The following is a 12563-nucleotide window of genomic DNA, read 5'->3' as shown; positions in this document are numbered from 1 at the left end:
CAACCTGCTCCTTCACATTTTCTGAAGTGCCTAGGATTCCTACCATCGGACTCTGTATGGAGAAGGAGATTGATGTCATCCTGCCCAGTGTCCTCATTAGTATATGAAGGAGTAATTCTTCAGCAAAGGGTCCCTCCCCCCAACAGCGTGTATCCTGCAGTAACCCCTTAGTAATCAGAGAATGCTAAAGGACAGAGGAGACAGATATACGAGTTGCGAGGTGTTTTTAATCACGCAAGCTTCCAGAAATGCGTTTGCAATATTATGAGGTGGAGAGGAACTTGTTTTGAATACACTTTGGGCTCATGTTCAGTGCTGGTAATTCTAGTTACAATAGGGCAAATAATTCTTCCTGCTATTAGAGAAGCTTGTCGCATGCATTTTAGCAGCATGTATGCAATTAAGTCTGGCACTGTGTGTATTGCTTGATGCTAGATTCATGTATATTTTTTGCGTGATCACGGACACATTTGCTGATTTATAACAGACGCTTGAGGCTATTTTAGAAGCGCTTCATTTTAAGTTTGAAGGACAGCAAGAATTTAACTGTAAGGAACATTTGAGCCATTTAGACAAAGACTGGTTCATATTAAGGTGAGATTATTGCAAATTAAAATACATTAACATTGCTAAGTGAATTTTCATGACCTAGAAAAGCGAAGTCTTATGTAAATTCTGCTTTATGTTTATAGAAAAGAAACTATTTCATATTCATATATTTTTAAGAGACAACTTGTTTGAAGCGTCAGAATACCAAGAAAGGTAATTTTGAATGTTAGAATTTTAATGTGCAGTATTGCAATTACCTTAGGGATTGAGGTCATCCTGAACTTACATGTTTTTTGAGTATTTTAGGAACGTATGAGTGTTTGGCCGTGTTAACGTTACAGAACCTGGCAGGTCCAGACAACATCCTTATTTCTTGGTGAACACGCAAGACGTAGCAGTCTCCCTTTCTTCTGGTCTCTTCCCATATTCCCCTTCCCTCTTTGGACATCTGCCAGGGCTTCTGTTTTAGTCAGAAGCACTGAGAGGTGTTCAAGGGGGGTTGAGGAACAAGCATCGTTCCTGCAGACAGACCTGGATTTCAGGTGAGTGGCTGGACTCACATCTTACACTGACACGCCTATTCACTCACCCATACAGTCACTCCCACCAACTAACTTACTCATACATATACCAACATATGTACTCACTGACCTCTACAGTCACTAACACAAGCACATACTGTCTCATACAATCTCTCTCACACTCACCTATACCGCCACTTACATAGCCATCCACTCACCATAGAGCCACTCATACAGCCACTCAGTCACCCATTTGTTTTATTTTTGAAACATCTGTTTATTGAAGTTTATTAATAAACATTTGCTCACATATTATATAAATAACATTTGAATATTTGTACAAGGTTTCAAGCAGTTTTGTTGTTCAAGCATCAATCGTACACTTCAATTCGTGTTTACCCACTGCGCACTTTGTGTATTACTTCAATGAGTTTGCCGGTAAGTAGTGCTGGGCACTATCAGCCTGAATGTGTTAGTACAGGTGGTTAAAAATTGTGCAACAGGTTCAAACATATAAAACAATAACAATAACAGATGAGCATTCTATTATGTACTATACTTTTTGTATCTCCCTACATGTACACAGTGCTTTAGCGGCATTACAGGTGTGACTTATGACATTTCCTATACACTACATTTCGGTTTTGTTTCCACTGTTACAAAAAACGGGGAGAGGGGGTTGAACAGCACTTTTACTGTAGGAGTCCCACGTGTCACCACTGTGCTGTTTGGAGTTGTGAGGGAGCGCTGCATATGTATGCTTTCGTATTGTCTAGGCTCAGGCCACTCTATGGTTACTCCCGCCCAGCAATTCCATGAATTCAGGAGCTCAGGGAACCATAGGGGTACATAGAGGAGGGGAAGCCCTACCAATCTATCAATTTCTGGCTGTAAAGTCCGCTTGCACACCCACATCTAATGTGACGGTTCTGGGGAGAGTCGACATTGGGTCCCTGTCGCCATCCTACAGCAACCCATACAATTCCTGCACCATGACCTCCCACTGCATCGCTATAGGAACTTTGCGGAAGCCCGGGTGAATTCCACACAGAGCGCCTTACCCTCTGCCCTAGCCCATACTAATGAACGATTGTTCCATGCTGGTATTGACGGCGGATCTGGTCTTTTCCATCTCCTGGTTAGCAGATGTTTTGCAGTTAGCATACCCAGGTCCAGGACACGAGAAGTTGCCCTCAGTCTCTTACCCCTAGGGCAGAGGTGCAGTATGCACTCCTCCCAGGTGCATTCTAATTGGCGAGCCATAGACGCCTCCAGTATTACGCAGACCCGTCATCAGTATGCATTTAGGGAGGTGCAGTGCCATAGTATGTGTAATAAATCAGCCCCTACTTGTTTGCATCTGGGGCATGCCCCATCTGTCTGGCCATAAAATGTATTGGTCCTCTAGGGAGTGAGATAGGCCCTCTGGATTATGTAGTGTTGTAGGAGTTTGAAACATGAGTTAGGCGGAACGTATGTGAGACTAAGTAGTATTACAGACCATTCCTTATCCGTAAACGGCCGCCCTTCATCTGCCTCCTACTTCTGCCTAACAGACGTCATTGATTCTGCCGTGTGAAGGCGGAGTGAGGCCGGCAACCAGCTAGTGTGGTGACGACCCCATCCCATAACGTGCAAATATTGTATGGTATAATGCATAGGGTGCTCCGTACTCATTTCTCCCCATCTGCCCTTCAGTGTTGCCAGAACTGAATAGTAGAGTAGGAACTGACCAGGTGGAATTTCGTGAGCCTCCGCCAGCTCCTCAAATGGGATGAACGTCCCATCCTGGTAGAGGTCCCCCAGTGTCTGCACCCCTGCATTGAGCCAGCCCGCCAGCCTTGCAGCAGTCAGCGGGCCATCTCTGATAGACGTACCCTGCAGCAGTAGGGCAGGTGCACATGGTGGCACTTCTCGTGTAATGTAAACGTTTCTACGGTACGTTTTGTACGCAATCTGCAGTAGCAGCTGACCAGGTGATGGTTGGAGGTACAGCTTTGCTAGCGTTAATCGGCAGTGGGAACCGTTCAATATAAATTCCCTTAGGGCATTTTCGAATCTCCGGAATATACTTGGGGCCACATAGACGGGTAAGTTTGTGAAGTGATAAAATAACCTGGGGAGCACCACCATCTTCACCAGTGCAATGCCGCCTGTAAATGATAACGGAAGCATGCTCCAGAAGGTCATCTGGGAACGCAGTGCTGTCATTGTTATATCTATATTTCCCTCCAGCAGGTCCTCCTGACTGTGGTATATGCGGATTCCAAGGTATCTGAGCCTTTCGGGTCGCCAGGGTATACCCATGTCGCTGCATCAGAGTTCGGGATCCGGTTGTGCACATCTAAAGGGCTATAAGCAGGACTTACTCCAGTTTACCTTCAATCCCGACAGATTGGCAAAAGTCGTCAGGGTGTTCATTACTGCAACTGGGAGGGTGTGGACATCTTTAAGATAGATCATGATGTCATCAGCGTACAGTGATACTCCATGTATACCGTCTCCCAGTGGGATACCCCATTCAGTACCCTACTGTGTAAGCAACTCGGCCAGCGGCTCCATCGCTAGGGCGAACAAAAGTGGAAGTGTTGCGAATCAGTTACCATCTGAGTTTCCATCTTACCTACGTCACCTGCGTCCAGTGAAGTACTGATATAATGGGAGAGGTGGTAGGTTGCCAATCATCGAGCGGCAGTACTGGCAAGCGTGATTCGATCAGTTAGGTGTCCGCGTCACCTTGTTGAACGGCCCACGCCTGCCCTATGAGACTAACCCAGGACCCGTACTTCCACACTTTGAGGAACGTGAATGTGTGTGCTGCTACCCCAGGTACTGTGGAGTCTAATTTCACACTCACAAGTCGTGATTCACTGCCCATAATTTATGAACAGCTCACTCAGAAGACAATAGCAACTTTAAAGTACATCTGTCAGGGTCTCAAAACAGCCTTTTTGAGAACAGCCAGAGGGCAAGGGACCTTTTACTTACATTAAAGTTTTTTTCTACTTGTTGGGACTCCCTTGTGCTTCAATGTTTTAACTATTTTTTAGGTTAAGTATTTTGGATTGTGCCCAATACGCATTTAGTTATGCTTAGGGTTAAAATTTTTAGTTAGAACTAAAATAACACCTCTGGGGATGTTAAAGTACTGCAGAAATAGTTCACGAAACCCCAGTGCATTTCCCAGTCAGTGCAGCTTTCTCGACGGGTAACCACACTATCCGGTGTGTAAGGAACAGCAACCAGGGTTTAAGTTTCTTAATCCATTCCATCAAGATCTCTTACTGAATGAGTGCAGCTCATGCAGCAAGCTTTTATTGTTTTGGCTCTGCTAGGCTCCCTTCATTCTTTTTATAGACCTCAAGCTGTTCCATGTCAGGGGTGTGCAGCAACCTCACAATGCGCACTCTAAACGGAGGGCATTGATAAAAGACGATAATATTCTCCAGTAGAACTCATTTTATCCACATAGGAAAGATGAGATGCGGAGTTGATTCAGTCTGTGTTCAAATGTGCTGCGATCAAGGTATACTCTGGTTCATGCATTACCCCCACTGAACTGTGAAGCAGGGGTAGGGGAGAGAAGATTAAAGTGAGCCAGGTTTCCTCGAAAGTGCCTTGCAGCTCCTCCTCTCTTCTCTGCAGAGCTACAGCCAGACCTGACTTTCTGTTAAAATTGTGTTTGAGGAATCAGTGCTGCACTTTCCAGGCACCCTGGTACTGCGCACTGCCAGCAGAGTCCTCATTCATGCTAAGCAGGCGCACTATTGGACCCAACTCTCAAAACAGCACCTGATTTAAAAACATATTTGATCTGTTGGCAATGTTTTGTCACAGGCAAAATTGTTAGCAGGAATCCTCGCCTACGTGTCAGTTACCATAGCGGAGTACATGCCAAATGCCTCATAGTTATGCAGTGAATAGTGGAGTGCCAGGTAGCTATGGAAACAGCATAATACCCTTATTTGCAGCTAGTAGGTGGCTCAATGTCAGAAGTAATACCAGCAGCCAGTACTGGCTTTAAAACTAAACACATTCCACCTTGTGAGTAAGGGTACCACGCATATTAATGTTGTATTTTGGAGCATTGAACTGCATGGCATTGTTCCAGCATTGGTTACATTACGAATTGAGGTGGGTGAGCTACTGAAAGTTCGAGCCAGGCTTGCATTGAACTGCATGGCATTGTTCAAACATTGGTTACATTACGAATTGAGGTGGGTGAGCTACTGAAAGTTCGAGCCAGGCTTGAGCCTGAGGCATGGCTCTGGCTCAACTCAAGTTCCTGTTGGAACTTCGAGCCCATAACAAGCTGAGTTTTCAAATGGCTTCTGTCTGTTTGTCTGCCTTCCTCTACCCAGGATGTGGCTTTACGGTCAGAACTTCGGACCTGCTTCTAGTTTAGGAATCGACTCAAAATCCTGTGTTTTGGGGTAAATCACATAATCGCCCCCCTGCCTATGAACAATGAATATCATCTTGTGTAATATAAGTAACAGTCATGTAAGGTGCTAAAATACATTTGGGTCGAGTTCATGTTATATAAAAATTGCTGAAAAATCCACAAAGAGATTAAAACAAAGCCTTAACAAGACACCTAGGTGCCCATTTCCTGGCTGATTTGCACAAAGTTAAATTAGAAAACCTGGATAAATTGCAGCTTTTCAGATTAAATTGTGCGATCTTAGACAAATATTTTATTTCCCAAACTCTTTTTTTCCTTCATTAACACTTATGAAAGCACTTTCAGATATTTGAGTTCAGAATGCAAGTTGTAAACAAGCATTTGCAATGCAATAGGTCTTGCATTTTAGAAACTTTGACCTATTGGTATTATAAATGACAATGCCTTTTATTATTGCAAGTTTTTTTAAACAAATAAATAAATGTCATTGCCATTTACAATGCCAATAGGTCAAAATCCTAAAATTGCGAGACCTATTACATAGCAAATGCTTGTTACTATTTGGAGCCCTCACTGCCTGTGAGGTAACTTCGAAGAGAATCGTTGAGGGTCTTCCAGTCTCACTTGTTTCAGAACTGCAGCATTTTCAATTTTATATAAAAGCCAGAGTTGCTGTTTATTTGTCTTATGCAACTAACAACCATTGATAAAGCCAACAGTCTTGGCTTGTAGCATTATATATCTGGATGCAGTGACAGAAGCAGCAGAATGCCAGGGGGTTCGGCACACCCTGCTAAGCACAGCTTCGGTGTTTAAGCCACGCATTTAATTACATCAGCCACGCCCCTTCGAGATTCCCCCCCAGTTTTTTCATCTCTACCTTACCTGGTTCTTGGCGCGACATTCCTTACAGGTGAAATGCGGGGTCTGGGCCGTGACTAGACAAAAGACGGGGGAAGCACAGGCCGGTGCTCGTCTGCTTCTACGGCTGCTCCCCCACAGAAACGAAGCGCAGAAGCGAGGCCAAGAAGCGAAAATGCAATTTCTCCCTCACACAGTAACGGCGGTCCTCGCCTCAGCCGCTCCTGCACCATGGAGGCGAGTCAGGCACAGACATGTGTCATTGATAAGGCGCATGCGCAACAAGGAGCTCAGACTGGAAAATACAGTTAGTCTCTGTGCGCATGCTCGGAAGACTCGCTCTTCGGAAAGCACAGGCTCAGAAACAAAACACTGCTCTAACGCGCATGCTCAGAGTGAAGCAGCGAGCTTCTGCGCTGTGTGCATAAAAGAGTGAAGCAATGTGTTTGAGTACTTAGCGCGTGCTCAGAAACAAGACACCATTTCCGCTCGCATGCTCAGAGTGAAAGAAGCACGCGTCACCTGCGCACATCAACCACAGAGCAGCTCTGTCAGCCTCTTGGAGGGGTCTTCTAGGCTCTGTGCCTTTCTCCCCTTCCAACCCTCGCTTGACACCTCCTATGTAGGATTTAAGGGGCCTTGCCCATCTGGCCTCATAATATATAATACATTGCTTAGAGTTCAGCGCACCAGCGACAGGACTGCCCTTATTAATAGTATTGCAGGGTGTGGCTGGTGCTCTCACCCTGTTATCATGCAGTCCCAGCAGGACCACGACTACTCACCCTCATATACCTCAGAGGAGGAATGCCCCCCCCCCCCACCAGCGGCGCCTACTGCAGAGATGGACAAGCACCTCACCCAGGCCATATCACAGGCGCTTGCGCTTGCCCCTCTTCAGGAGAGTGTCGCTAGGCTATCAGCCCAGGTTTCCAGAGACACCGGGATCCTGGGCGACTGCGGGCTGGTCCTAGCTGGTTGACCTCGGTCCCTATGCGTAAGGCCCGCAAGTGTGACCTGGGGCACCTGGAGGACTTCAACCGTTTGGCCGAGGTCTTCAATATGAGTGCGCTCACGATGAAGGATGCACCCTAGCGGAAGGAGGAAACACCTGGGATAATAGGTGATGATGTCGCAACAGACTTTGACCCAGAGGAGGCGTTCCCCGATTGGGGGAGGGTGATCTGGAGGATGACAACATTTCTTCTGATGAAGCCCAGGACTCGGGTAGATCACATTTGGCCACCTCAGAGCCATATGAGAGGGACGCTGCCCCTAGTGATGTTTGACCCTGAAGGTATATATCGACTGCGCTCCGCGGAGTGGGTCCCTGAAAGAAAGGTGGCGGAATATGTGGCGAACAAGAACCGCCAACCACTTAACAAGGAGGTGAGAGCCCGCCTCCAAGCGGAGTGCTCCAGACCATCGCTAGGAGATAGGATCACAGCTACCCCAGATATTGATCCCAAGCTGTGTACCTTTTTCGCCAAGTACATGAAGGATCCCAAGAAGGGGATTTACCGTTCCTGGAGGGCATGTCAGGATAAACTTCTTGGGCCCGATTCACAAAAGTAATCTGAGACAAAATCCTAACTTTACGACTTTCAGTATTCACAAAGGGCATTTAGGAGTAGTAAAGTTAGGATTTTGTCTCAGTTAAACTTAAGTTTTGGTCTTAAGTTTAACTTAAGACCAAAACTTAAGTTTAACTGAGACAAAATCCTAACTTTTTTTCTCAGATTACTTTTGTGAATGGGGCCCATATCAAAGATTATTGAGCTGGCTGAGCAGTCAGGGAAACTCCTCCCTACAGATGATGGAGCAGGCTGGGCTCAGAGGGCCATCTGCCTCCTCGGCAACGCCGACTGCTCCCTCTCTGCGGAACAACCTCACTCCCTGCTGATCAAAATAGACCCTAAGATGGGGGAACTCATCATCGGAGGCGGGGCCTATAGTGCAGCCCAATCATCCATGAAGAAGATCTTCCCTGGGAAGGTTTTTGAAGTGACTGAAAAAGGCAGGGGTCACTCATACGGCCGCCAGTCCTATCAAGGCCCTAACAGAGCCCAGGCCAGGAGGAACAATGGATGGCACGATGGCCGTCAGGGGACATTCCACTCCACCCGCGGCAGTAGAAGATGAAGGAACAACCGGGCCTGGGGAGGGGCCAACAACAGCGGCGGATACAATGGTAAGCCCCATACTTTCATTACCTCTCCGTTTGGGGGGGAGACTGTGTTTTTTCACACACAAATGGGTGGAGATCATGGCAGACCAGTGGGTGCTGGAGACTACATGGTTACCATATGGAGTTTTACGGGCCTCTGGTCCAGTCAGTAAAACCCTGGCCACTGCATTTTTCCACACAGGACGTGTTTCTTATCGACCCAGTGGTACAAGACCTTCTGGCCAAGAGCGCGGTATGCACTTATGCTCTTCACCCTAGAGGCTTCCTCAGCAATCTATTTCTGGTGGAGAAAAAAGACAAAGGCTTCTGTCCCGTGATCAACCTCAGATCCTTTGACAAATGGCTGGTTTACCGCCATTTCAAGATGAACGGGATCCATCTCTTCAAGGACCTTCTGCTCCAGGACGATCGGTTACGCGTCTAGACCTCAAGGGCGCCTACCTGACGGTCCCCATTTTTCTTTCACATTGCAGGTTTCTCCAATTCGAATGGGGAGGGCAGATCTTCGAGATTAGGACTCTCCCGTTGGGTCTGTCATCAGCACCATGGTGCTTTATGAAGCTCCTCAAACCTGTGGTGGAACACCTCCAGACACTGGGCATCATGTTAATCATCTAGCTCGATGATATACTCCAGATGGATCAATCACACGATCTTCTGGTGTCTCACCTTAACACCACCATATACTTGCTTCAAGACTTGGGGTTTGTCATCAACTAACAAAACTCGGATTTGGTTCCACAGCAGACCATGACTTTTCTGGGATTTCGCATAGACTCCAGAGCAGCGACCCTGAGCTTGCCAGACCAGAAGATGACCAAGATCAAGAAAGAACTGAAGAAGGTTCTCAGGAGAGACAGGATCTCCCTGCGGCAGCTGGCCAGTATTGTTGGTCTGTTATCTTCCTCGATAAAAGCCATTTTCCCTCTACCACTCCAGTAAAGGGCTCTGCAGAGGCTGAAGGCGGCTCATCTTCGGAGGCACCTTACCTATTCAGAGCTGGTGTCACTGACGTCGGAGGCCAAGACGGAGATGTAGTGGTGGATAGACCACATGGAGGCATGGAATGGACGGGTGCGTTTAGTTTCCTGTCCGGACCTTGTGATAGAATCCGGCGCCAGCCGCCTCGGCTGGGGAGCCAGATGCGGCTCGAGCTGCATGGGAGGCAGATGGACAGAGGAAGAATGACCCTTTTCATCAACTGTCTCGAGTTACTAGTGGGGTGGTTTGCTATTCGGCCCCTCACAAGAGACAGAGTACCGTGCTGTGTACTTCTGTGAATGGACAACACGACAGCTGTCTAATATATCAACCAACTGGGCGGGACCCGTTCACGAGCTCTGGTGGAACTAGCCAAGGAATTCTGGCACTACTGCCTCCAACGGCAAATTTCAGTGACAGCGGAATACCTTCCAAGAGTGCTTAACTCAGTGGCAGACTGGAACTCCAAGTACCCCAAGCATGCCAGCGATTGGAAGCTCAACGCGAGGGTATTTCAGGCTCTGATGAGGCGATGGGGCTCTTGTCAGGTGGACCTGTTTGCTTCCAGATGGAACACGCAGCTTCCTTGCTACGTCAGCAGGAGACTGGATCCAGGGGCGGTGGATGTCTTCCTCCAGGACTGGTCGATAGATCAAGCTTACGCCCTTCCTCACTTTCTCCTTATACAGATACAGATCGGCTTGGAGGAGATGGGTTAGTTGGTGTGTGGAGAAACACCTGGATCCCGTGGGCACCAGTGTTACTGACTTAGTGAATTTTTTTGCCTGAGCTTTTCCAGGAGGGACTGGCATATTGTACCATTAACTGTTTTAGGTCAGCTATCTCAGTAGGCCATGCACCGGTGAACAGTGTTCTGGTAGGTGGTGAACATCCTTGGGTAAGCTAATTCCTCAAAGGCATCAGGATATCTCGTCCTCCCGAGCCCCGGTACTTGGGCCTCTGGGACATCAATTTAGTCTAGCATTTGTTATCCTCCTGGTCTGCTCTGTCTTATTTCTTGTAAGAGAGCTTTGGATGTGCAAGCCTTAGGTCTATTAGCTAGGATCTTTACCCCAGAGGGGGTTACCTTCACCATTTCCAGGAGAGCGAAGACGAGTACCAGGTCGGTATACTATCCAGCTTTTCCGGAGGCCCCCAAGTTATGTGTGGTCAGGTGCCTGAAAGCATAGGAGGACATGATAACGGAGGTTCGGCCTCTAGGAGAACAGCAACTGTTGATTGCCATAAAAAAAAATCAAGGCGGTGTCCTCTCCGACCATTGCCAGGTGGGTAAGATGGGTCATGGCAGAGGCCGGCATTGATACCACTGCTTTCTGGGCTCACTCGACTAGGGGCTCTATGGCTTCCAAGGCTGTCGAGGTAGGTGGCAGGCTTGAGGATATCATGAATGTGGCAGATTGGTCCTTGTTCTCCACTTTCAAAAGGTTCTATTTTAAACCGATCTATGACACGGCCGCATCGGTGGTAAGTAAGCTTTAAACATGCATAATCTTCCCCTCCGGTCCTGACATAGGATGAAATATTTCCTAGTTAACATGAACAAAAGTTTCTATTTTATTAAGGATGCGGAGGCGGAGATTATTCCCCTCAGCATGCTATCTCTATGCTACCCCACCCTGGGGGACTTACAGGAGTATCTTGGCCTTAACAACTGGATCCCACACCTCTGAGTCCCCAGAGGGGAACGGGGGCCACTCGGATATGTTTGACACGGGTACCACTCAGATATGTTTGACCCTACACAACTCTATCATACCAGGTCGGCAGAGTGGACCCCTTGTGCCAAAGTGGCGGAGTATGTGGTGGGGAAGATCCACCAGCCCTTGGAAAAAGAAGATAGGAATAGACTTCGGGGAGAATGCCCCAGGCCTTTGCTTAAGGAAAAAGTTGCGAACACACCAGAGATCGATGAGAAGTTAGGTGCTTTTTATTACTTAAAATATATGAGAAATCCCAAAAAGGGACTTGATCGGTCCTGGAGACTTTGCCAGGACAAACTCCTGGATGTAGTAGGCCACTTGATCCAAATTATTAAAATGGCGGAAGGATCTAAGGCTTCCGGAATCCCCATGTCTACAGACATAGTTGCTGGCTGGGCACAGAGAGCAATATGCCTTCACGGCAACGCGAACTGTGCCCTGCCGGCGTAGAGGAGAAGGTCCCTTCTCATAAAGATCAACCACAAACTAGGAGGCCTAGCTACCTCTGAGGCAAGGCCCATTGCGCATGGTAAGCTCTTCGGTGAGCCTTTTGTTAAAGAGCTTGACAAGTAAGTTCGGCACCACTTTTATCAGCCTGGATAAGGCCCAGACCTCAATCAAGAAGATTTTCCCAGGGCAGGTTTTTGATGGGGCCGGAAGAGGCAGGGGCCACTCTTCTGGTCTCGTTTACCAGCAGGGTCCCTCCAGAGGCCAGCAACGACAGAACAATGGCTGGAATGATGGCAGTCAAGGGACCTTCTACCCCAGCAGGGTTCCGGCAGAGAGAAAAGCAACTGAACCACCTGCGGAGGTGACAACGCTCCAGCGGGACCCTCTGGTAAGACTTACCCTTTCTTCCCCACAAGATTTAAGGGGGAGGCTTCTGCACTTTGTGCACAACTGGTGAAGGATCACAATGGACCCTCAGACTGTAAGGGGCTTCCACATACAGGTCTACGGTGCCCATATTCAGGAGTTGGGCCACAGACCCTTGGTTTTTTAGGCAGAAGAGGGATGTCTCATAGATGCAGAGGTCTCAAAACTACTGAAAAACGAGCCATTTGCTGGTCAGTACTCCACCCAGGTGGGTTTCTAAGCAACCTTTTTCTAGTCAAAAAGAAGCACAAAGGCTTCCGACCGTCATAAATCTAAAAGAATTTAACAAGTGGCTGGTCTATCGCCACTTCTAGATGGAGGGGATACATCTGCTCCGGGACATCATCCTGTCGGGATTGGATGGTCAGGTTAGACTAGAATGACGCTTACCTAGCTGGCCTCATCTTTCCTCCTCAGCGAAGATTTCTCCAGTTCGTATGGAAAGGTCAGATATTAGAGTT

General features: G+C 47.6%; 1 protein-coding gene and 1 long non-coding RNA gene across 7 annotated transcripts in view; one reads left to right on the top strand and one right to left on the bottom strand.

Annotated features, from left to right (window-relative positions):
- Positions 1-6619, bottom strand: part of LOC146799879 (uncharacterized) — a 159476-nt gene extending 152857 nt beyond the window's left edge. For all 6 annotated transcript variants that reach the window (XM_085620796.1, XM_085620799.1, XM_085620798.1 and 3 more), the window contains exon 1: positions 6361-6619. In XM_085620796.1, coding sequence (XP_085476922.1) covers positions 6361-6379 — 19 coding nt within the window. In that variant the 5' untranslated portion in view covers positions 6380-6619. The remainder of the gene's footprint in view (positions 1-6360) is intronic.
- A 258-nt stretch (positions 6620-6877) lies between these two features.
- The window catches only part of LOC146799878 (uncharacterized), a 33344-nt gene continuing 27658 nt past the window's right edge, over positions 6878-12563 (top strand). Inside the window, exon 1 of the long non-coding RNA XR_014968042.1 lies at positions 6878-8527. This is a non-coding gene — a long non-coding RNA (uncharacterized LOC146799878). The remainder of the gene's footprint in view (positions 8528-12563) is intronic.

The sequence above is a fragment of the Triturus cristatus genome, chromosome 8, assembly GCF_964204655.1.
Source record: "Triturus cristatus chromosome 8, aTriCri1.1, whole genome shotgun sequence".
Taxonomy (NCBI): domain Eukaryota; kingdom Metazoa; phylum Chordata; class Amphibia; order Caudata; family Salamandridae; genus Triturus; species Triturus cristatus.
Note: the sequence above shows the minus strand (reverse complement) of the source record. Positions and strands in the feature narration are given on the sequence as shown.